The sequence below is a fragment of the Pelophylax lessonae genome, assembly GCF_965119305.1.
Source record: "Pelophylax lessonae genome assembly, chromosome: 7".
Classification (NCBI taxonomy): domain Eukaryota; kingdom Metazoa; phylum Chordata; class Amphibia; order Anura; family Ranidae; genus Pelophylax; species Pelophylax lessonae.
Window position 1 is genome coordinate 44,330,091 of NC_138774.1, and position 26,371 is coordinate 44,356,461.

At 44.6% G+C, this 26,371-nt stretch overlaps 1 protein-coding gene across 1 annotated transcript; it reads right to left on the reverse strand.

Annotated features, from left to right (window-relative positions):
• Positions 1 to 756: 756 nt before the first annotated feature.
• Positions 757 to 20,533, reverse strand: LOC309560449 (major histocompatibility complex class I-related gene protein-like; the record flags this gene model as incomplete). Its single annotated transcript, XM_082264082.1, has 5 exons — positions 757 to 784; positions 4,143 to 4,239; positions 7,351 to 7,641; positions 11,639 to 11,914; positions 20,248 to 20,533. The coding sequence occupies 5 exons, from the start codon at positions 20,531 to 20,533 to the stop codon at positions 757 to 759; spliced, it is 978 nt and encodes a 325-aa protein (XP_082120208.1).
• Between the last annotated feature and the right edge of the window lie 5,838 nt (positions 20,534 to 26,371).

A 26,371-nucleotide genomic window follows, 5' to 3' on the forward strand; every position in this document is an offset into this window, starting at 1 on the left:
AATTCTAGCCCTAGACCTCCTCTATAACTCTAAACTGGTAACCTGTAGAAATGTTTTAAATGTCTCCTATGGAGATTTTTAAATACCAATGTTTGTCGCCATTCTATTTACTCGGCGTAACATTATCTTTCACATTATAGAACAAAATTGGGCTATCTTTACTGTTTTCTTATTTTTTAATTCAAAAAAGTGTATTTTTTCCCCAAAAAATTGCGTTTGTAGGATCACTGCGCAAATACGGTGTGATATAAAATGTTGCAACTATCTCCATTTTATTCTCTAGGGTGTCTGCTAAAAAAAAATATAATATTATATATATATATATATATATATATATATATATATATATATATATATATATAATGTTTGGGGGTTCTAAGCAATTTTCTAACAAAATATACTGATTTTACCTTGTAAACAACAAGTGTCAGAAATAGGCCCGGTCCTTGAGTGGTTTTTAAAAAAACCTTGACTTACTTATACTGTATGTAAACTGTTCTATTTGCCCAAGATTTTTGATTTACACTCCTCTGTCTTGATTAGTTTCACCATGGTATTATCAAGTCTTTGCAGGTTGTTTATAACTGATGCGGATTCAGCTATAGTATGGAACGTTGGTGTAAATTAGCCAGGTGTGAATGTTCCAGCTTGTTCTAAAAACTGTCTGATGATGTACTTTGTATATAGCATACTGATCCAAGGACCACATGACGTATTCAAGTCGAAACATTTGTAAAGCAACCGGTGTCATACACATCATTTGGAGGTATCTTGTTTTAGTAATCTGTAAGAGAAGAAAATGCTGTGAGTAATTAAATACAGTTTTGTTTGGTTGGTACTAAGGCCATAGGTGGCCAATAACTAGACTCAGCCTACAACTGCCCAGTGTACTGATACTTTGCAAGAAATATAATACAATCTGTTCATTGCTCAAAGAAAATAATTTTCTCTTTCTAGTTGGCCCTTTGAAAATGCAGTAATAGAAAGATCGGTATTCCTCAAAAGGTGCAGAAAATCAGATCCCTAGCTACAGCTGTTTATTGCAATGTATGATAGCGTATTAGCGCTTGGCACTTTGTACGGTGCAGTGCAGTGCCATTGATTCAGAATGGCTCCCCAACTCACAAGTACAGTAGGGGCCATGGACCTGAGCTTTGGTATACCACAATGCACATGCCCTGCACTGCATTATAAAACTGATAAAAGGACTGGTGTTTAGTTTGTTGTCATACATTCCCAGCCTATACAAAATGATGGTCAATAATAATACGTAATACACATTACGCTAATGCTGTATGTAACGGATCACAAAGGACTGAAGGAAACCTGTCAACGGAGGAATGAGTAGGGTGCTGAGGCTGACAGAAAAGATTTTCTTAGTTTCTGTTACACAGTTTTGTAAATAAGTAAATTTTTCTTTTTCACTGATGAGGTTGCACTGATAGGCGCTGATGAGGCTGCACTGATGGGCACTGGTGAGGCTGCACTGATGGGCACTGATGATACTGCACTGGAAAGTTGCACTGATGGGCACTGCTAATCTGCACTGATTAGCAGTGATGGGGCTACACTGCTAATCATGGCTTTAGGCCACAACGCCACTTGTGTTTATAACTGCACAACGCCGAATGGGCTAGGCCTTTTGGCCAAGACCGTGGTCATTTCTATTACCAGGCCGCAAGGCTTAGCCAAAGCACATGCAATGGCACCTTTATTATTTTCTCTTTAAATATTTTTCTCTCCACGTGTTTGTCACTTGTACTTATGTATGTGTCCTTTTTATGTGGGTGTGGGTCTTTGGGCCTACCGTGAAGTCTAGGGGGAGGAGGTGCAGTCCTTAAGTTCCTTCCACCCCTGCCTTGAGGGGTCTCTTTTTGGGAGAACCCCTCACCCAGTACCCGTTGGTTGGCTCTAGCCGATCATGAGGAGCAGGGTCTGCCGGACCTTTTTACTAGGTGGACTAAAGTGTACCTTGCCCCCGTCAGGAGTCTTGTGCTTCGGGGACATCAGGGAAAGATCCTTACTCTTTGGGAAAGGACTGCATGACCCACCACAAGTGCATGTATTTTTATCTGCTTTCATGTACTTTTTGGATCACTTCTGGTGTTTTGGAAAATGGTTATAGAGCCAGGGGGTAGTGATGTGGGTGCCAGGCAAAGAAAGAACAATAAATTGGATTTTTAAGGCACCACATAAGAAAATCTCAAAGCAATGACAATGCTTTATAAAAAATGTTAATGATGATTATATATACAGTAGCTGTTGTTGATGTTGATGTGTTGTTTGTATATAATTATTTTTCTATAGCTATGCTTGTATTTATTATATATATATATACTATATATATATATATATATATACTACATATATATATATATATATATATATATATATATATATATATATATATATATATATGTGCTTCTGGGCTCATATTGTGCTCCTGAAGAAGCAGTGTCAGCTGCGAAATGTGTAAAGCCATATCTGCCATGAGTTGCTGTGGATGCATCTTGAAGATATAGCATTACACATGTGCCAAAACTTGTATTCATGTTTGTCTTCCAGCGTTATTATGGCAAGAAAGCACAGGGGTATTATGTAGATAAAATGCAGGACTGATATTATTGGTTTTATCTGATTTTGATATATTGTAAAAATAAAATTAGTCTCAATTATTTATTAAAGTATTGTCATTGCTATGAGATTTTCTTATCTGGCGCCTTAGAAGTCCAATTTATAGTCCTTCCTTCTATGGTCTGTTTTTGTGCACCACCCCAGGGGCTAAAAAACAGAAATAAATACAGTAGAATGTTGGATTTCCCATCATTTTCTGTCCTAGTGACAATGGTCACCAGTACAAATGAAGGGGTGAACCTCCCCAGCAGAAACACAGACAGCAAAAAGAATCAAAGGCACTGTTCACACTAGTGCGATTTCAGAGTCGCAGCTTCACAATCACATTGTTTTCAATGGTGTCCATTCACATCAATGCAACATAGCACGGTGCAATATTGGACAAATTTGACCTTGCACAAGAGCAATCATATTTTGCACCTTTAAAGACTTTCTATTGGACTATATTTATTTATAAATTTGCACTCATCTCTTGGTTTCTCATTTGGAACCTCTGGACTACTATGTTTTTTCACTGAGTGCATCTGTTTATGTAAAGTGCACATTTTGATTTTTTATATATTACACCCTCATTATTTTTGAATGTTTTATGCATTCTCACTTTTTTTTGGAGTGGGTACTTGCACAGATTATTACTGATGATTTATGTGACCTTTTTGCTTTTCAATATTGTGATTTTAGCACCAATTTATATTATAACAATTGTTCCTTTTGTATGTGGTGACAATACTTGAAATTGGCTGCTATTATCTTTTATCACACTGTGAGTCTTTATATTCTATTTTATTCCTACATTTGGTTAGCGCATTGGTTCATCTATTTATTTAAGCGATTTTGGAAAACGTTCCTGTACTACTTTGGTGCGATTCCAGCTTGATCTTGGCCCTATAGAATATGCAGACCTTGGGTTTGGGGAGGTTGGCTTGATGCACCAGGCTTGGCCACAGTAGACCTACTTATAGATAGGTTATTGGCGTAGAATTATGTTGGTTACTCAATGCTGGTTATTACTATCTGACTTTGGAGTGTGCAATAATAATGCTCTAATGGCACTGTCATTTCTGTTTTCAGCCACTAGGTGGGGCTGTATGTTCTCATTAGTGAGCTCTATGAAGTTGGAACCTGTAAATGGCCATTTGTTTTATTTATTTGTACATTGCAACGTTGCATTCTTTTGCAAGTGTTTATGGAACATGTATGCTCGAATATGTTCAAATAAAACTTTCTTCTGTAAAAAAACAAAAAAAAAAGAAAAAAAAAAAGAGAATATGCAGATCTTATTAAAGTTGCACCACATAATTGCACTAAAAACTGGATCAAAGTTGGATCAGAGCAGTGTGAACCTAGCCTTATTCTTCAAGTTTGGTGTTTTTCTGATGTTGTTGAGCATTACAATTGTGGGCCCCCCTTACTCCTCTGGACTGCTCTGACCTCTGCCATTAACCAATTAGAACATATGCTGTATATGTGTTATTTTCATGTCCAGTGATAGTAATCCATGTACTTACCTATATACACATAAAAAGGTAATGACTAAAGGTATTGCTATGAGTGCAAATCCATATTTCCGATTGCGTTCAAGAGGAAGGTATTGATCTAGGAAGCCTGCAAAACAGAGGAAACATTCCCACTATGAACAAATATTTATAACACTCACACTAATCTAATTGGTGCTATATACATTAACTTGGCTTTTTATTAAACTGTTAATGTTATCCAATATGCACAAATATTACCTGAAAGTCTGCATTTGAATGACCCATTAACCGCATGCAGAGCTGGCAACTGTGCTCTTTTGCAGCCACTTCTTTGTCCCTCTTCCTTTCTCAAATGCTAATCATTTAAGATTTGATGTATAGACATGTATATAGAAATGTGTTATTGGGCTAATGTGCTAAGTCATTCTTAGTAAACTAAGAGTTTCATCCAAATGTCCAAATGTGGCCCTGTCGTGGCTTGTATTGACTGGCCGTGGCGCACTATTCCTCCAAATGACACCAATGATGGGGCACTGTCACTCCCAATGACACCATTGATGGGACACTATTCCTCCCACTAAATCCATTGATGGGGGACTATTTCTCCTACTGACACCAACAAAAGGGCACTATTCCACCAACGGATACCAATGATGGGGCACCATTCTCCCCACTGACACCAATGATGGGGCACTATTCCATCCACTGACACCAATGATGGGGCACTATTCCATCCACTGACACCAATGACGGACCACCATTCTTCCCACTGACGCTAATGATGGGGCACTATTCCTCCCACTAAAACCATTGACAGGGTACTATGCCTATCACTGACACCATTGATGGTTCACTATGCCTATCACTGACACTAATGATAGGGCAATATTCCTCCCACTGATGCCAATGATGGGGCTCTATTCCACCCATTGGCACCATTCCTTCCAATAAAACCAATGATGGTGCATTGGTTATTGCCACTAATGCATTGTCTACTTCTGCTGACCACAGCCTGCCCCCCCCCCCCCTCTAAAGCCTGAAGGACAGAAAGCAGTCCCTTTGCATAGAAAGTTTGGAGACCCCTGGTTTAGGGCAGTATGCACCCAGAAACGAATGCCTGGAATGCAAGAGGCCTGCATTCCAGACATTCATCCCTGGGCATAGACAGTATCTCACAAAAGTGAGTACACCCCTCACATTTTTGTAAATATTTTATACATTTTCATGTGACAACACTGAAGAAATTACACTTTGCTACAATGTAAAGTAGTGAGTGCACAGCTTGTATAACAGTGTAAATTTGCTGTTCCCTTAAAATAACTCCACACACAGCCATTAATGTCTAAACTGCTGGCAACAAAAGTGAGTACACCCCTAAGTCATATTGTCCAAATTGGGCCTAAAGTGTCAATATTTTGTGTGGCCACCATTATTTTCCAGCACTGCCTTAACCCTCTTGGGTATGGAGTTCACCAGAGCTTCACAGGTTGCCACTGGAGTCCTCTTCCACTCCTCCATGATGACATCACAGAGCTGGTGGACGTTAGAGACCTTGCGCTCCTCCACCTTCCATTTCAGGATGCCCCACAGATGCTCAATAGGGTTCAGGTCTGGAGACATGCTTGGCCAGTCCATCACCTTTACTCTCAGCTTCTTTAGCATGGCAGTGGTCGTCTATGAATTGTGTTTGGGGTCGTTATCATTGTTGGAATACTGCCCTGCGGCCCAGTCCCTCCAGGGAGGGGATCATGCTCCATTTCAGTGTGTCACAGTACGTGTTGGCATTCATGATTCCTTCAATGAACTGTAGCCCCCCAGTGCCAGCAGCACTCATGCAGCCCCAGACCATGACACTCCCACCACCATGCTTGACTGTAGGTAAAACACACTTGTCTTTGTACTCCTCACCTGGTTGCCACCACACACGCTTGACACATCTGAACCAAATAAGTTTATCTTGGTCTCATCAGACCACAGTACATGGTTCCAGTACCAGCTATGTCCAAACTTTGGCCCTCAAGCTGTTCAGGAACTACAATTCCCATCATGCCTAGTTATGTCTGTGAACAGCTGGAGGGCCATAGTTTGGACACCCCTGCGGAGTAATCCATGTCCTTAATCTGCTTGTCTTCAGTAAACTGTTTGCGGGCTTTCTTGTACATCACCTTTAGAAGAGGCTTCCTTCTAGGACAACCAATTTGATGCAATTTGCAGAGTATGGACTGAGCACTGACAGCCTGACCCCCCTTGGAAGAACTCAACAAGGGGTTAAAAAAAAAAAAAGTGGCTGGGATTGGGGTTTGAATGTATATGGATTGTGTGAATAGGGAAAGAGTGAGTCCTTTGTTTAAATTTATGAAATAAAGGCCTCATGCACACAGGGCATTAGAAAAAATGAGCTGCAGAGCCACTACCAACGCCAGGAAAAAGCGGCTGTAAAAACGTGCATTTAGTAGCTTTTTCCATTGGTGTTAAGCCACGTTACCTTTTAGCAGTGTTTTTTTGCCTCTATTCAAATTCAGTGGTTGCCTATGAGAGCCGTCTTTGTTCCGACCTTCAGCCCATTGATTTGAATAGATGTTGCATCTAATTCAGGACCATGATGATCCGACTTGTTGTGCGACTTGTGCTCTGAGGATATTGAAGGGGAAATCCGTGTCAAAATGGGGAAAAAACAGAGTGCCCCCCCCCCCCCAAGTTCCATACCAGGCCTTTTGAGTCTGGAATGGATCCTGAAAGGGAACCCCAAGCCGAAATTTAAAAAAAAAAAAAAACGGCATAGGGCCCCCCCCCCCCCCAAAGACCATACCAGACCCTTTGGTCTGGTATGGATTTTGAGGGGAAACCCCATACCAAAAAAAAAAACTGAAAAACGGCGTAGGGTCCCCCAAAATCTATACCAGACCCTTACCTGAGCATGCAGCCCAGGAAAGGGGAGGGGACAAACGAGCGCCCCCCCCCCCCTCCTGGACCATACCAGGCCACATGCCCTCAACATGGGGGGGGGCTTTGCACCCACCCCAAAGCACTCACCCAAGGCAGCTTGAAAATGCCTATGCCACTTACAGCTTCAAAAAAAAAAATGTCTGACAGTCCTAAAAGCAGCATGCCCTGTGTGCATGAGGCCAAAAACTGTCCCTCTTTTCCTGCTATTACATTAGATGATTGGTAGAAATGCAATGGAAAATTCAAATGTAATTTGACATTATTCTACTTATGTATCTTGTCTGATATGTACCTTTAAGTTTCGTCTCTTTTAGATTCACAATTAGTGTCTTCTCCAGGCTCTTGTGTTCCACATGACAAGAATATGTATCATTGCTGAGCAGAACTTCCACACTGACTCTGATCTGATAGGTGCCATCCGGATGGGGGAGAATTGGACTCATTTCATCTGAAGGAACATCATCCTCCCCATTCCTCACCCACTTCACATCCACAGGTCGGGGGTGAAACCCGTACACCAGGCACTGAAGTCTGGTCATCCCGTCTGAATAATGGCGACCCCACACCTTCACCTCTGGCTGGACTGACATTAAAATTCACAAAACAATAGATCATCTTCAGAGGTCATCTTCAGGAGTCAACAGAACAAGAAGAATACAATTATAAGATAAGGGAAATTGAAATATTACTAAGTGCTAAATAAATTTGTTTCCTCAACATCAGTGAACTAGATTGGTGAAGTAGTCATGAAGAATTTCAACTCCTCCAAGGACCATGAACTATGATAAGTGATCTTCCACCACCGTATAAAATGCATGTCCAGTCAATGAAGTCTCCCCCAAGCTATAACGTGTCCTCCACAAGTGCCACTATTCAATTACACTCCAGCTACTATGGACTCCCAATGGCAGAAGTCTTAATTCTTGGGCAATGGGATGCCCACGTTATAGGAAAAAAGAAGGGCATAAAACCGGAACCGGAAGTCCACCATTACCTGCATCTCACCAGCCGGAAATTACATCACCACCCGCGGTCACATGATGCGTTTCACCCCTCCCACAGGGCATTATGAAAGGATATCCTCGTGTGATGTATTATGTGTATTTGTAATGTAATACTCCTCCCTCTGCACCTAATTCCGGATCAGTCTAAGCTTTGGTGAGACGCAGGTCAATGTGGACTTCCAGTTCTGGTTTTATGCCTATTTTTTCCTATACCATGAGCGTCCCATTGCCCAATAATTAAGGATTGACAAAGGAGGACTACAAAGCTCAGCAGAGCCAGGATATCTGCACAAGCGCATATGACTCCTGTCATTGGGAGTCCATAGTAGCTGGAGTGTAATTGAATAGTAGCGCTTGTGGAGGATACTTTATAGTGTGGGGGAGACTCCATTGACTGGACATGCACATATACATTTATTTCTGGTGAGTAGGCATTTTATATGGTGGTGGAAGATCACTTATCACAGTTCACGGTCCTTGGAGGAGTTGACATTTTTCACGACTACGTCACCAATCTAGTTCACTGGTACCGATAGACAATATTATTTAGCACTTAGTAATATTTGAGAGTGCGGTTTTTCTTATATAGCAATATATCACTTTCACTACATTGGCCTTTCATGGCTTTTAAACCTGCTGCTTCACTTTGTTAGTAATTTGCACGATTTTTAAATTTACTGTCACATATAATTTCACTGAATTTGATTTTTAATCACATATTTTTGAAACATTAAGAATTTATAGTGATTGTTTGTTTAATACAGGGTGCGCAGGTAAAAAGTAATAGTTTAATAATAAGATAAATAACAAAAAGAAAAAAAAAATGAGACTTTCGTAGTTCAAAATAGGTTTAACACTTACAAACCCGATTCCAAAAAAGTTGGGACACTGTACAAATTGTGAATAAAAACAGAATGCAATGATGTGGAAGTTTCAAATTTCAATATTTTGTTCAGAATACAACATAGATGACATATCAAATGTTTAAACTTAGAAAATGTATAATTTTAAGGAAAAATAAGTTTATTTTAAATTTCATGGCATCTACACATCTCAAAAAAGTTGGGACAAGGCCATGTTTACCACTGTGTGGCCTCCCCTCTTCTTTTTATAACAATCTGCAAATGTCTGGGGACTGAGGAGAAGTTGCTCAAGTTTAGGAATAGGAATGTTGTCCCATTCTTGTCTAATACAGGCTTCTAGTTGCTCAACTGTCTTAGGTCTTCTTTGTCGCATCTTTCTCTTTATGATGCGCCAAATGTTTTCTATGGGTGAAAGATCTGGACTGCAGGCTGGCCATTTCAGTGCCCGGATCCTTCTTCTACGCAGCCATGATGTTGTAATTGATGCAGTATGTGGTCTGGTATTGTCATGTTGGAAAATGCAAGGTCTTCGCTGAAAGAGACGACGTCTGGATGGGAGCATATGTTGTTCTAGAACTTGGATATACCTTTCAGCATTGATGGTGCCTTTCCAGATGTGTAAGCTGCCCATGCCACACGCACTCATGCAACCCCATACCATCAGAGATGCCGGCTTCTGAACTGAGCGCTGATAACAACTTGGGTTGTCCTTGTCCTCTTTAGTCCGGATGACATGGCGTCCCAGTTTTTCAAAAAGAACATCAAATTTTGATTCGTCTGACCACAGAACGGTTTTCCACTTTGCCACAGTCCATTTTAAATGAGTCTTGGCCCAGAGAAAACGCCTGCGCTTCTGGATCATGTTTAGATTTGGCTTCTTTTTTGGCCAATAGAGTTTTCGAAGGCAACGGCGAATGGCACGGTGGATTGTGTTCACCGACAATGTTTTCTGGAATATTCCTGAGCCCATGTTGTGAGTTCTATTACAGTAGCATTCCTGTGTGTGATGCAGTGCCATCTAAGGGCCCGAAGATCACGGGCATCCAGTATGGTTTTCTGGCCTTGACCGTTACGCACAGAGATTGTTCCAGAGTCTCTGAATCTTTGGATGATATTATGCACTGTAGATGTTGATAACTCCAAACTCTTTCAAATTTTTCTCTGAGAAACTCCTTTCTGATATCGCTCCGCTATTTTTCGCCGCAGCATTGGGGGAATTGGTGATCCTCTGCCCATCTTGGGTATTGAGAGACACTGCCACTCTGAGAGGCTCTTTTTATACCCAATCATGTTGCCAATTGACCTAATAAGTTGAAAATTGGTCCTCCAGCTGTTCCTTATATGTACATTTAACTTTTTTGGCCTCTTATTGCTACCTGTCCCAACTTTTTTGAAATGTGTAGCTCTCATGAAATCCAAAATGAGCCAATATCTGGCATGACATTTCAAAATGTCTCACTTTCAACATTTGATATGTTATCTATATTATATTGTGAATAAAAAAAAATTTTTGGGAATGTTATATAGCAGAATGTGAAAAATATTGTTTTTTTTTTTCAAAATTGTCACTCATATTTTGTTTATAGCGCAAACAATAAAAAAAAAATCACACAGGTGATCAAATATCACCAAAAGAAAGCTATATTTGTGGGGGAAAAAAGCACGTCAATTTCGTTTGGGTACGGCGTCGCTCAACCACGCAATTGTCCGTTATAATAACGCAGTGCCGAAACGCAAAATAGGGCCTGGTCATTAAGCAGCCAAATCTTCCGGGGGTAAAGTGGTTAAAAGAGAAGTATGGTTTTTGTTTTTTTTAATTTATACTTACCTAGGTGGATGCTGCATCTGTCCCCCGGCACCTCTACACTGAGAACCGAGCGATCGAACACCGCCGATCCCTCAGTTCTCCCAGCTCTGTGATCAGAGAGCTACTGACTGTCAGTCACTGGTCTCTACTCTGCCCCCTCCTCGCTCACTGGAGCGTTGAGCTGTGGAGGGGCGGAGAGCGGCCGGCTCAGGCTCTTAGTGGCTGGCTGAAAGGCTGAGCCAGGTGTCGGTGCAGGGATCTAGTGGAACTTTTCCACTGCAAGTACCGGCTTGGCTCTACTCGGCCCTGCTTTGCTTTTCCACTGCTGGTACCGCATAGTACGGTGTTGGAACGGTTCGGTACGGTTTGCTTTTCCACTAAAGTAGTACTAAAGTTAAGTGGATGGGATAACAACGATTCTCTGACCAATCAGTGGCTAGTAGTGACTGCATGCAAAGGATTGTGGGATATGGTACCGGGTATGGTACCTCTTGGAACCACAATCGAGGTGGTACTGTTTAGAGAGCCGTACCGTTCGGTTCCATGCAGTGGAAAAGCGCCGCCGTACCGTACCGTACCGAACCGTTCCTACACCGTACCATGCCGTACCAGCAGTGGAAAAGCACAAAAGCGAGCCGAACCGTTCGGTTCCATGAAGTGGAAAAGCGCCATAGGTGATCCAGACTCCATTGTCGTGATGACACAGAGCCTGGACCAACTCTGTGACGTCAGCAGAGAACGTACTTCAGCCCGCTTTCTGCTGAAAACGGGTCAGAGGAGGCCAAAACCAACTGCACTCCTATAAACCATAGGAGAAATACAGCCAAACAAGCTTTGGCTGTACTTCTCCTTTAAACTGACAGTTTAGCTATATTCTGGACTTCCTTTTAGGGCAGTGCTGCTTACCATCGGTTTTCAGTTCCTCTTGCACATATTTCCTGTATTTGTTAATCCATTTGACGCAGTGTTCCTCTGAAAACTCTTTATCTGCCCGAGTGGTTTGCTGATCCCTGTTCCATTCCTGTGTTAATATTTGTGCTTTTTCCACTGCTGGGAAATAAGTCAATGCCTGCTTATCAAAGAAGATGAGTTCTCTCCCATTGTATCCAAACTCGGTGTGTCCGCTGATGCTAAGGTCCTCATAATACACGCACTCAAATTTTATCTGGTATGTGTGAAAGCCTGCAAGAGAAAAAGTAGATGTTTGTACTCACTGTAAAAATCCTTTTGTCTGGTTCACTGAAGGACACAGCCGGATCAGTAGATTTTGACCAGTAGGTATTGCGCCACCTGCAGGAGGAAGGCACTAGGTACAGCAAAAGAAACAGAGCACAACCCAGGGGCAACCCCTGTTGGTGGCCAAACCCCTCCATTTGCAACACACATATGAGTTGTTGGCCAGCAGTATTAGATAATATCACTGAGACAAAATACCCACTTAAAAGAGTGGGTGCCGTGTGTTCTAAAATTTAGTCAGACCCGTGAAAATTCCGGACCCTCGTCACTTCCGGTGATACTACGTCACCCACCAACTGGAGTGACAGCTGTTGCTAGCCCCGGTGGGCATGCGCACAAGACATTTTCCAGGTCCGATGAGATTTTAAGACTTTGCTAACAGCTGACTGAGAGGAGGAGGAGGGGCTGAGGTAGGACGACAACACCGCCGCGGGAAAATTTTATAACACGGCCGGATCATCGAGCAAGGAAAATGTTGCAGAGCTGACTTAGAGGGGTTCTCTATTAATTTCCATAGAGAATGCGGAATTCACTTCTATGTGAGGGCGGAAGTCTATGGACCTCAGGCGGAGGTATGTGTCAGTAAGGGCGGAAGTATCGGGAGAACAGGCGGAAGTGGCTCTATGTGAGGGCGGAAGTCTATGGACCTCAGGCGGAGGTATGTGTCAGTAAGGGCGGAAGTATCGGGAGAACTGGCGGAAGTGGCTCTATGTGAGGGCGAAAGTCTAGGGACCTCAGGCGGTGTTCTAAAATTATATATATTCACTTCCTTCCCGCCTCCTCGGGACGGACAGTCCCCTCTAAGTCAGCTCTGCAACATGTTCCTTGCTCGATGATGCGGCGGTGTTATAACATTTTCCCGCGACGGTGTTGTCGTCCTACCTCAGCCCCTCCTCCTCCTCTCAGTCAGCTGTTAGCAAAGTCTTAAAATCTCATCGGACCTGGAAAATGTCTTGTGCGCATGCGCACCGGGGCTTGTCGCTCCAACTGATGGTGACGTAGTATCACCGGAAGTGACGAGGGTCCGGCATTTTCACTGGTCCGACTAAATTTTAGAACACCGTGTCCCTCAATGAACTCAGAGAATAGGATTTTGCAGCGAGTACAAAAATCCCATTTTCTCTTTTGTTCACTGAAGAACACAACCAGACCAGTAGCTCAGAGTCAGGACCAGTGGGACATCTCAAAACAGTGCCTGATATCGTGGTGGGGACAACTATCCAACAAGCAAGAAGACACTATTCCCAACAAAATTCAAACCACTGCCTGCAAAACCTTGCGACCAAATCTAGCCTTGGCAGAAGTGGCAGTGTCTACCTTGTAAAACCTGGTGTGAAAAGTGCAAAGCCGCATTGCAAACCTGAGAGGCACAGGCACACTGGTGAAAAGCCCAGGATGTGCTCAAAGTCCTGGTGGAATGAGCAGTAAAGGAGAACGGGGGTTCCCACCCCAAGATAGAGTAGGCCTAAACCACAGTCTGACTAATATAGTATATCCAGAAATAGTAGATAGTAAAGCTGGTTGGTCCTTCCTAAGACATCTGTGTTAATGAATAGGGAATTATTTTGGCTAAGATCAAGTTTAGTATCTGTTCTTACAGTCTTTGGGAGGCAGAATGCCGTGGCCTCTTATAAGAGTGGGCGCTGGTTAGTACTCCTGATATAATTAGGTAAGGAACTGTGGAAGGGACCCCTTTCTTCCTAGATTGAAGCTAGCCTTAGTCCCACTAGCTTGTCCCTGGTAATAGCAGGGCTCTAGCTAAGTTCTGATGCCTTTCTGGTAGGGATGGGGCTGCATGTGTCTGGCTACGACTGGCTTGAAATTTTCCACGTTTTGTCATGTTACAACCAAAACGTAAATGGATTTTATTGGGATTTTATGTGATAGACCAACACAAAGTGGCACATAATTGAAGCCCTCATAGGTTTGTTAGAGAACCTTAGTGACCAAACAGCTTCATGAAGGCCAAGGAACACACCAGACAGGTCAGGGATAAAGTTGTGGAGATGTTTAAAGCAGGGTTAGGTCTTAAAAAAGTATCCCAAGCTTTGAACATCTCATGGAGCGCTTATCAATCCATCATTGGAAAATGGAAAGAGTATGGCACAACTGCAAACCTACCAAGACATGGCCGTCCACCTAAACTGACCGGCCGGGCAAGGAGCATTCATCAGAGAAGCAGCCAAGAGGACCATGGTAACTCTGGAGGAGCTGCAGAGATCCACAGCTCAGGTGGGAGAATCTGTCCACAAGACAACTATTAGTCGTGCGCTCCACAAATCTGCCCTTTATGGAAGAGTGGCAAGAAGAAAGCCATTGTAGAAAGAAAGCCATAATTCCCGTTTGCAGTTTGCGAGAAGCCACATGGGGGACACAGCAAACATGTGGAAGAAGGTGCTCTGCTCAGAAGAGACCAAAATTGAACTTTTTGGCCTAAAGCAAAACGCTATGTGTGGCAGAAAACTAACACTGCACATTACCCTGAACACACCATCCCCACTGTGAAACATGGTGGTGGCAGCATCATGTTGTGGGGATGCTTTTCTTCAGCAGGGACAGAGAAGCTGGTCAGGGTTGATGGGAAGATGGATAGAGCCAAATAAAGGGCAATCTTAGAAGAAAACCTGTTAGAGTCTGCAAAAGATTTGAGACCGGGTTGGAGGTCCAACTTCCAGCAGGACAATGACCCAAAACATACAGCCAAAGGTACAATGGAATGGTTTAAATAAAAGCATATTCATGTGTTAGAATGGCCCAGTCAAAGTCCAGACCCAAATCCAATTGAGAATCTGTGGCAAGACTCCAAAATTTCTGTTCACAGACGTTCTCCATCCAATCTGACAGAGCTTGAGCGATTATGCAAAGAAGAATGGGCAAAAATGTCCCTCTCTAGTGTTTTTTGCACAGAGATGGAGTGTGTAGGTCATTTGGGCCTGCCCTAATGTTGGGGGGGGGGGGGGAGACTCTGTGGATTTCAGGTCTTTCGCCTATCCCCATCTGGAGGGATCTCTCTTTGGGAGAGCCCCTTACCAACTACTTGGAGGACCTGCCTCAGCTGGTCCCTAAGGAGTGAGGCCATCTGGCTTTGGCCTAGGTAGACCATGGCATACCTTGTCTCTTTTAGAAGGACTTTCCCCGGGAGGTTCAGGGTTAGTGACCCTTTCTCTTCATAGGATTCGCCATTCTGTACCCTCTGTGCACTCTTTTGTATGCTGTGATTGCACGGTTCACTTTCTTATGTTCACAGGGGTATTTTGATAAAGCACTACACCGAGGAGCTACTACGGTAAAACAAAGTGAACAGGGAATCCATCTTCCAGATCATCAAGTAAACTCTAATAGCTCAAAGCAAATCCAGACAATGAAGAGCCACTTCTTTAGGATGGAAGGGTTATGACACAGAAAAGGCAGAATGTCCTCATTCAAATAAAGGTCAATACAACTTTCAGTGAGAAGGATAACTGAAGATGAAGAACAACTTGATCACAATTTATAAATATCTCAATGGTGATCTCGGCATAGAAAAAAAGCTGTTCATTCAAAGGGATTGCATGAGGACTCGAGGGCATTCAATGTGATTAGAGGAGAAGCGTTTTAACCTCAGGCAACGCGGGGGGTTCTTTACTGTTAGGGCTACAAGATTGTGGAATTCTCTACCACAAGAGGTGGTTTCTGCGGGAAGTATGGTGGCTTTCAAAAGACTCTTAAGCCTAGTACACACGCAACGAATTTCCGCCGACCGGTCGTCCATCTTTTGTCCAGAGTGGTGTTTTGTTGGTTGGAATGTGCCTAGACTGCCCACGAATTTTCCCGCACAACAAAATTCTACTTCAGAAGTGATGTCACGTGTTGGATTGCTTTCTTTGTGTTCTTTCTTCTCTGAGCATGCCCAGTCTTGCTCATCAGATTTTTTCCGTCAAAATCTGTACTGCCTGCACGAAAATCGGACGTGATTTGACGGAGGACAACAATTTTATAGCCTGCACAACAGATTTTTTTCGTCCGAAAAGTCGGAGTCGGTTGTCAGAAGCATCATACTAACAAGCCGAAAATCGGCAGATCGGTCGGACGAAAATTCCCGGCCGAATTTCGACTCGTGTGTACGGGGCTTTAGACGTACATCTCAAGGATCAGAACATTCAGGGCTATGTGAGATGATTACAGACACACACACCTACACAGGTTGAACTGGATAGACTATTGTCTTTATTCAACCTCAACTACTATGTATTGGCGCTTTTCCACTGCATGGAACCGAACGGTACGGCTCGCTTTTTTGCTTTTCCACTGCTGGTACCGCATGGTACGGTGTAGAAACGGTTCGGTACGGTACGGCGGCGCTTTTCCACTGCATGGAACCGAACGGTACGGCTCTGAAAAACAGTACCTACTCAATTGTGGTTCCAAGCGTACCGTACTGGTACTAAATTCCACAACCCCTCCCATGCACCGTGATTGGTCCTCACTACAAGGCAGTGATTGGTCAATAATCATCACTGTCATTGTTTATGCTAAGATTAAGATGATTTCACGGCAGTAGAGGCGGTGCAACTACAGAGTAATCCTGCCCACTACTTATCAGTACTATAAACAGTGGAAAAGCAAACCATACCGTACCGTACCGAACCGTTCCAACACCGTACCATGGCGTACCAGCAGTGGAAAAGCAAACCGGGCCAAGCAGGGCCGAGTAGAGCCGAGCCGGTACTTGCAGTGGAAAAGTGCCGTATGTAACTATATATGGTATACGCAATTTTTAAGCTATGTATGTAACTTTATCTCTATGAAGAATCAAAAATGGCTGCTTACAGCAAAGAGCGGCCGCTCAGACCCTTTGCGTGCTGACACGATGGCTACCAGAATGGACAACAGTTTGCCAGAATGCCAGCTATGGAATTTTCCGAATAAATGAATGATTTACAAAAAGTTTTTTTGGAGGACAAAGATAACTAAATTCAGTCCCCACTGCATTAGAAGGGTTTAGAAGGGTGGACAACTCGATTAACCCCTTGAATAAATATACGGACAATAAAAGGTACAGACCAAGGGAAGAGAGGCCATGGAATATTGGAGGAGCAGAGACAAGGGCCATCTGGTGGTCCTCCCCATATTGGAGAAAGGCTTCTTTTTGTTGTACCCAGCGTCCTACTCCTGAAGGTGGTGCAATAAGCACTGGTCATGATATATTGATCCACATCCAGGGCCAGGACAGAGGCATCTAGGATTGGGGGGGAGGGGTGGGTGTTGGGGTTGACAGGCAACACACAAAACTGTAGGCTTCACTTTTTAGTCATGTTACATATGCTTAACTGTTCCACTCAGCTCAGAGAGGAGAATAAAATCTTGCCATCGCATGACTGCAGCATTGTCCAGGAGTAGGACCTACCCAGCGGCCAGGGAAAAAGGAAGGAACCATGACATCACTAGACCAGAAGACTGCAAAAGAAAAAAGCAATGTAAAATGGGGTTGTTTTTAAAGTGGCAGGGATGGGGGCTTCAGGGAGGAAGGGGTGAGGTATGACAGAAATACGGGGATGCCCCTCAATAGGGTCCTGTGCCCCCTCAAAGCAGCGTCCTCTGTCCCCTTCACACCCACCCCACACAAACACACAGCAGTGTTAGCACTCTCCTACCTTAGAACTGGTGTGCAGCAGAGCAAAGAGGGGGAGGCAGCACAGTACTCAATAGAGGGCAGGAGCTGCCGGAGTTAACTTTTCATATTATTAAGCTGGTGATTGGTTGCTAGGACTGCCCAGCATCCTAGCAACCAATCACCTGCTGATTTGAAAGGTTAGCTAAGGGCTCTTTCACACATATAGTCCATCAAACGGACTCTGTTTTTCTCAGCGGGGGATCGATCCGCCGATCCCCCTCTGAGCAGGAGAATGACAGCTGTTCTCCGCACTGTGTGCGGAGACACAGCTGTCAGTTCCCCATACATCTCTATGGGGGAATCGGATGGGAACGGACTGTCGGTCCGTTCTCATCCAATCCGATCCGATCCGCTGGACGGATGGAAAATAGGGTTTCCATCCGTCCAGATTTGACGGATCGGATGTCAGCGGACATGTCTCCGCTGACATCTGATGCCCCATAGAGATGCATGGTGGGACCGTTTAGATCCGCCAAAAAAACGGACAGGCGGATCTGAACAGTCCACCTGTGTGAAGGGGCCTAAGGCAGCTCCTGCTCTCACCCTCCATCAATTACTGTGCTGCCTCCGGCTCTCTGCTCTGCAGTGAAGATTAAAGCTGTAAAGGCTGGAGGTAAGGACCAGCAGAGCAAGGTCAAGTTTGTGATCTACCCAATGGTTGCCCACAGTTGATGGGTAGATCGCGATCGGTGGCTTGCCAACCCCGGCTGTAGAGCTTTATTCGCATGGGAGTACATAAGTGTGCCTAAGCTGTGCTTACCCACATGGGAATGCACATGTGGTCTGGCCATCCCTATGCAGGCAGTCCCATTGATGTCTACTGGAAGGATGTCAAATTGGGAGCAGCGGCTGTGTCTGTGCTGCTGCTGCATCCCAACTGGCATGAATGGGACTGCCTGCAGAGGTATGCATGGAACACCTGTGCATCCCCAAGTGTCTAAAACACGGCCCTCATCGGGTGGAAGCTTACACCTGTGTGAAGGAGGGTTAAAGCTGGGCACACACAACAATTATTAGGCAATTTCAACCCCTTTAATTAGCTTGCACCTTCCACCAGCACTATGAACTGATCTATAGAACTCGTCGACAGATTGTCATTTTTCATTCTGTTGTCTTTTGCATTTGAAAACTGGTTAAAAAAAAACATTTCTATGTAAAACAAAATTAAGGCTTTAACCGCTTGCTGACCGCCGCACGACGATTTACGTCGGCGGTCAGCCCCTCACAGCAAAGCGACGTAGGTCTACATCGCTAGCCTGTGAGGCTCTCGGGAGCGAGCGCGTGCCGCCTGAGGCACAGACCCCCCCCCCGCGTGTGCCCGGCGGACCCAATATCCGCCGGGCACTCGCGCTCGTCCGTTACACCGGAAGAAAGGCAGGCGGCTAGTGTAAACAAAGCCGCCTGTCATTCTCCCCTGTGTAAGAATGGAGATCACACGGTTCTACTATGTAGGACCATTGATCTCTGTTCTTACACTAGTAGCCACATCCAATCACAGTTAGAAACACGCCCCTAGGGACACACTTAACCCCTCCCTCTCCAATAAAGTTAACTCCTTCACTGCCAGTGTAATTTTTACAGTAACAGTGCATATGTATAGCACTGATTACTGCAGTAATGTCACTGGTACCCCCAAAAGTGTCAAAAATGTCAGTCAAGGGTCCGATCTGTCCGCCCCAATGTCGCAGTCCCGCAAAAAAAAAAAAAAATCGCAGATCGCCACCATTACTCGTTAAAAAAAAAAAAACAACAAAAATGACAAAAATCTTTCCCTTAGTTAGTAAACGCAATAACTTTTGTGCAAACCAATCAAAATACGCTTTTTGCGATTTTTTTTTTACCAAACATAGGTAGCAAAAAACAAATTGGCCTAAAATGTTAACAATTTTGATTTTTATATTTTTTTGGGGGGAATTTCATATAAATAAATGTGAAAAATATTGTTATTTTTGCAATATTTACGCTCTTTTTTTGTTTATAGCGCATGATCAAAAAAAATCGAACAGGTGAACAAATACCACCAAAAGAAAGCTCTGTTTGTGGGAAAAAAAGGACGTCAAATTTGTTTAGGTACAGCGTTGCACGACCACGCAATTGTCCGTTAAAGTCACGCAGTGCCGAATCGCAAAATAGGCCCTGGTCAGGAAGGGGGTAAAATCTTCTGGGGCTTTAGTGGTTAAAGTGGTTGTAAACCCACTTTGATGACTTTAACCTATATTTAAGCCTATAATAAGGCTCCCGTTTAGGAGATATTTACATTGAATGCAGCTGATGACATCATCGGCGCATGCGCTCTGAAGAAAGGGCCGCCTGTGCCCTGACTGGCAGCTCCCCCGCGCATGCACGGGAGTGACGTCACATGGCTCCGGCCAGTAATAAAGCCGGAGTCTGCAGACCCGGAAGGAAGACGGGTGAAGATGGATGTGGCCGGCAGCAGGGACAACGCAGGCTTTTCGTTGCAGGTAAGTGTCACATATTGTGCTAGTATACGATGCATACTAGCACATTATGCATTTACTTTGCAGGGGGGAAAAAGGGCTGGGGGTGTAGGGTTCAGCTAGTTCTTATTTAAAATAAATAAATCTCTATCCTTCACACCATTTCAGGTAAACATTAATATCCTTACCGGCAGACTGGTTGAACATTCTCTCAATGCGTTGCAGCGTGCTGCGGTGTTCTTGTTCATATTTGTGGGCCAGCTGGGTGACGTTCTTCTCCCACATCTGTGGCTCCCAGGGGTCTTTCACCCAATCATACCGGCTGTCAACCTTTTGGGTGTCGCTCTTATACTTCGCAATCTGTAGGCCGTCCATTTCTCCCACAATGGAGTACCAATGAAAGGGTTCCCCACTCTTTTTCAAGGCTGTGAAATAATACTGAAGGACGCGGCTGTCTGTAGATACAAGAGACATTGGATCTGTTTATTACAAGGAGAAAAAAGTCTTTCATTTTTTTTTTTTTTTTTTTTTCAGTGGAGCACAATGCAGAAGTGGCCATCTCTGGATCTCAGCCATATTGTCTCAGTTCACAATAAATAAAGAATGTGGCCATTCAGATTACTAAAAGCATCACCAAAACAGAAAAGGGGATTGTGTTTTTGTTTATATCAACCTTCCTGGCGGTCTGATTTTGTCAGGATTTCTGTGCTAAAAGCGGTAAATTGTTTTGCATGGAAATCTGTTGTTTTATATTTTAATACTCACCTTCCCCTGCGACCCCCCACCATCCTCCCCCACCGTCCTTCCCTGCCGTCCTCCCCCGCCGTCCTCTCCCGCCGTTCTCCCCCGGCGTCCTTCCCCGCCGTCCTCCCCCCGCCACCCTGCCCTGCTGTCCTTCCCCGCAGTCCTTCCTTGCAGTCCTCCCCCGCCGTCCTTCCCCGCCGTCCTTCCCCGCAGTCCTCCCCCGCCGTCCTGCCCCGCCGACCTTCCCCGCCGTCCTCCCCCGCCGTCCTCTCCCGCCGTCCTGCCCCGCCGTCCTCCCCCACCGTCCTCCCCCACCGTCCTCTCCCGCCGTCCTCCCCTGCCGTCCTTCCCCACCGCCCTCCCATCCCCCACCCTCCCCCCCCCCCGCAGTCCTTCCCCGCCGTACTCCCCCGCCGTCCTCTCCCGCCGTCCTCCCCTGCCGTCCTTCCCCACCGCCCTCCCCCGCCCTCCTCCCCTGCAGTCCTTCCCCGCCGTCCTCCACCGCCGCCCTCCCCCGCCGTCCTCCCCTGCCGTCCTTCCCCACCGCCCTCCCCCGCCGTCCCCCCCCGCTATCCTTTCCCACCGTTCTTCCCCGCCGTGTGCTCGGCCGATGCCACCACCTGCCTTTCGGTTCCTTCCCTGCGAGCGTTGCGACGTAGGGGGGTGAAACCGGTGGCAATTTTAAAAATGAAAATACACCAAATGAGATTATAGAAAGCTGTGATCCTAACGGATTACACTGTATCATGCCATTTCACCACAGGATTTTACCTGGTGACTTTTCCAGTGCCCTGCCTGTGCTTTTCCAGTGCTTTGTGCCGGGAAAATTGAGAACGACCATGGCATCCAAAAAGCATTCTTTTTGTGCAAAAGCTCTTTTAGACGAACTGGAAAACAGCGACAGTGAAAGTTACTTGAAGAACTGAGCGATAGCGATTCGTGGGAAAATTCGTCATCAGGTACGGAAAATATGTAGAAGTATAAATTTGCCCGAAATTTATGAGGAAAAATTACTAAATTTGCAAAATTTTAAAACTGAAATGAAGAAAAATGCATTTTTTTTTTTTACAAAATTTTCAGTCTTTTTTTGTTTATAGCCGTAAAAAAAAAAAAAAAAAACCTAATGATGATTAAATACCACCAAAAGAAAGCTCTGTTTCATATCGGGACGGTGTTGCATGACTGAGTAATTGTCATTCAAAATGTGAGAGCACTGAAAGCTGAAAATTGGTCTGGTTAGGAAGGCGGTGGGTAAGTGGTTAAACTCGATTTGAATCAAATCCACCCTGGCACAACCCCATAGAACACCTTTAGGATGAATTAGAGAGCAGACTGTGAGCCAGGCCTTCTCATCCAACATCAGTGCCTGACCAGATCAGCAGTTTTTTAAATACTCAGACCAGCCCGTCTGGCACCAACAACCATGTCACCTTCAAAGTCACTTAAATCCCCTTTCTTCCCCATTCTGATCCTCAGTTTGAACTTCAGCAAGTTGTCTTCACCACGTCTAGATGCCTAAATGCATTGGGATGCTGCCATGTGATTGGCTGATTAGCAAACTGTGATATACCAAGCAATTGAACAAGTGTACCGCATAAAGTGGCCGGTGAGTGTATATCCAGAATAAGCCCCTGTGTGACTTGTCATGCGATTTGACAGCTCAAGATCACATGACAAGTCACAACCTATTTGTGCCTATGGAACCATTCAAATTGGTGCGACTCCAATTTGCCCCAATTTGAAATGGGTTCCTGAACTATTTTTGGCGATTTCATGTGCGACTTGCATTGACATTTGTGCATGAAGTCACACAAATGTCAGCAAGCCACACATGGAATCGCACTGACTGGCGGCTTTGAAATCACGCTGAAGTAGTGCGGTTCCAAAGACGCATTTGGTGTGACCTGGTGCTTAGTCAACAAAGCACTGTGCAATCTGGTACGTATTCCAGTTTCTGATCCAATCTGATTTGATCAACTGAATACGGAGAACATGGGCAATAAGTCGATAGGGTGCCATGTGCCAGCCCAGGGAGCAATCTAAAAATACAAGACACGGCAGGCATACCGGATAAATACAAAGTACAGTACATGCATTTCCTAACCAGGATCCTGCCTGCATGGAGTCTGCATCTTCTCTGTGGGTTTCCTCCCACACCCCAATGACAGGTTGGTTAATTGCCCCCAGTATAGCTGGCCAGTGGACACACAATCAGGGTGGATGGAAGAATAGTCCCTGCTGTGCTATTCTATTCGGACAGCCAGGGGACTCCTCCGCTATCAGAATACACAGATCAGCCCTGCAGCCATTGGTTCCAGCCGCTGATCAAATGGATTCTTTCTAGAGGTGCGCCGAATAGAAATTTTGGTGCCAAAACCGAAAAATTCAGGATGTACTTGGCCGGAACCAAAAATTACAGTTTTTTAAAAAATATATATATATATTTTTATATATATAATTGTATTACATTCGACTTTTTAATTAACCACTTGCAGACTGCCGCACAATTATATACTGCGGCAGTCAGCCTCTCCTGGGCAAAGTGATGTACCGGTACGTCACTCGCCCACGAGCCTCTAGGGGGTGAGCGCGCGCCGCCGGCGGTGGGCTCCTGCCCCCGTTCGTTCACGGACATCCCCGCGCGAGTGACCGGCGGCTCCGATGTCCGCCGGTCACTCGCAATCTCCCGCAGGAGAGGGAGAAAGGCAGGCGGCTGATGTAAACAAAGCCGCCTGTCATCCTCCCTGGTGTAACTGCAGAGATCATACAATCCTGCTATGTAAGATTGTATGTCTCTGTGATGATCTAACAAGCCACGCCCCCTGAAGTTAGAGTCACGCTCCTAGGGACACACTTAAAGCGGTAGTATCCCGCTTTTTGACACTTTTACCTACAGGTAAGCTTTTAATAAGGCTTACCTGTAGGTACAAATAATATCTCCTAAACCGGCACGGTTTAGGAGATATTTGCAGTGCATGCAGCCGCTCACGCGAGCGGCGCATGCGCTCTGAAGGTCCGGGGGGACCTTCAGTTTTACTTGCCGGGAGCTTGCCAGAAAATCACTCCCGCGCACATGCGTGTCATTAGTACAGGAACAGTGCATATTTTTAGCACCGATTACTGTAGTATTGTCATAGGTCCCCCCAAAAATGTCAGTTAGGGGTCCGATCTGTCTGCCGCAATGTCGCAGTCCTGCTAAAAATCGCTGATTGCCGCCATTACTAGTAAAATAAATGAATAAATAAAAATGATAAATCTATCTCATAGTTTGTAGGCGCGATAACTTTTGCAATCACCATCAATGTACACTTATACGGGTTTTTTTTTTAAAAATTTACCAAAAATATGTAGCAGAATACAAATTGCCCTACAATGATGAAGACATTTGATTTTTTTTATTAGCTGTGTTTTATAGCAGAAAGTAAAAAATGTTTTGTTTTTTTTATTCAAAATTGTCGGTCTTTTTTTGTTTATAGCACAAAAAAATAAAAACCACAGAGGTGATCAACATCATTTGTATTTGGGTACAGCGCCAGACGACCGCGCAATTATCAATTAACCTTCTTAGCGGTATTCCTGAGTGTGGCTCGGGGTTAAATTTCAGAGCCAAAAGCGGTAACCCCCGAGCCACACTCGGGGAACCGCCAGAAGCATTGCTGGATCCTGGTAGAGGGGTTACTTACCTTGTCACCAGGATCCAGCGATGTATCCCGGCTGTGTGTGGCAGCGGTTCTTCCTCCCGATCCTCTCCGTGCCCCGGCTTCCGTCTCCGGCGACGTGACGTTTGCAGGGGGGTGGAACCGGCGGCAAATTCAAATGTAAAAACACACCAAACACACTGATACAATGCAAAATAAAATAAAATCACATTAGTTATACATACATACTTTAAAGTGGAGTTCCACCCTAAATTTATACTTACCTCCATCTTCTCGCTCCGGGTCACCTGAAAAACAAATGGATAATCGCAATTTTTTTTTTTTTTTTACTTACCTTGTAGAGAAAATATACTTACCTTACTTCCTTCTTCCTCCCCTCGGCGGCCACGGCGATTCGTCACTTCCTGGCTTTTGCAATGATTCCTGGGAGCTGAACGTCATCGCTCCCAGGAATCATTGCGCCTGCACCGGCCCCGACATCAGTTCCGGGGCGCGCGCGTCATCCCCTTCTAAACAGCTTCTGGGCATGCCCAGAAGCTGTGCAGGGATGACGTGCCTGCACCGGAAGTGACGTCGGGGCCGGTGCAGTGCATCGTGGGACCAAAGAAGAAGGAAGAGGACGCGGAAGAGGATCGCGCTGGCTTCAAGCTGCCCACACCTGAGATGGCAGCGCTGGACAAGACCTTTTCAAGGTAAGTATTTCTCCCAAAAGGTAAGTGCGACCCGGGACAGATCAGAGGCTATCCATTGTGGAATGTGCTAGCCCTGACTGTCCCGGGGGTATTTTTATTAAAAAATTTATAACCAGGGTGGAACTCCGCTTTAACTTATTTATAGTTATTTATTATATTAAAATTTATGATTTTGTGTTTCAAACTTTATCATACCCGAGATGTTATAAAGAAGAATGCACAGTAAAAAAAAATCATATGTAAATAGTTGGTTTGGGCTGCTCATTCTTAAGAATAACATGCAAAATAATGGTACCGCTTTCAGCACCTAAAATCCGAAAGAATCATACCGCCAGGGAGGTTAAAGTAACGCAGTGCCGTATTGCAAAAATGGCCTGGTCATGAAGGGGGTAAAACCTTCTGGGGCTGAAGTGGTTAAACTCCTCTGTATGTCTTCGGAATGGTCTGTTGTGCTTAAAAATCGTACTTGCTGCATTTTCGGTCAGTTAAAAAAATCCGCACCAAAAAAAAATGCACCTCCCTGTTAAAATGCATTGAAAACGCAGGAAGAACGCATCAATAACGCCCCCCCCCCCCCCCCCCCGTTACGCTTTTGATTTGGTTTTTGAGTCAGGTGACCTATGAAAACCACATCATAAGCCCAGTAAAAACCATGGTTAAATCGCAGCAAAATCGCATGTGTTTTCAGCTCCATTATTTTTCTCTACTGGCAAAATGCCAAAAACACCATTTTCAGCTGATAGGTTTTCAGCCTCCGAAATTTCGGTGAGTCTCTACTTTTTGGTCATCTTCTGTTGGGAGGCAGTGGCCACACATGGATCAAAATTTGGCCCTGCTGAACCGGCTGAATATCGATGCATCTATGGCCACATTATGGGATTTACTAAAGACAAATAGACTGTGCACTTTGCCAAGTGCAGTTCCTCCAGAGCTTAGTAAATGCGGTAAAGCTTCAGTTACAAAGAATACCCAATCACATGCCAGGAAAAAGGAAAAACAGCATTTTTGCTTGCACGTGATTGGATGATGGAAGTCAGCAGAGCTTCTCCTCATTTACTAAGCTCTGGAGCAACTGCACTTGCAAAGTGCACAGACTATTTGCCTTTAGTAAATCCACCCCATTGTGTGTGTATGTAAGACAGCAAGCTTAGATTGTAAGCCCCTAGAGGACAGGGACTGATGTGAGTGTACAATGTGCTGCATAAGCTGTTGGTATA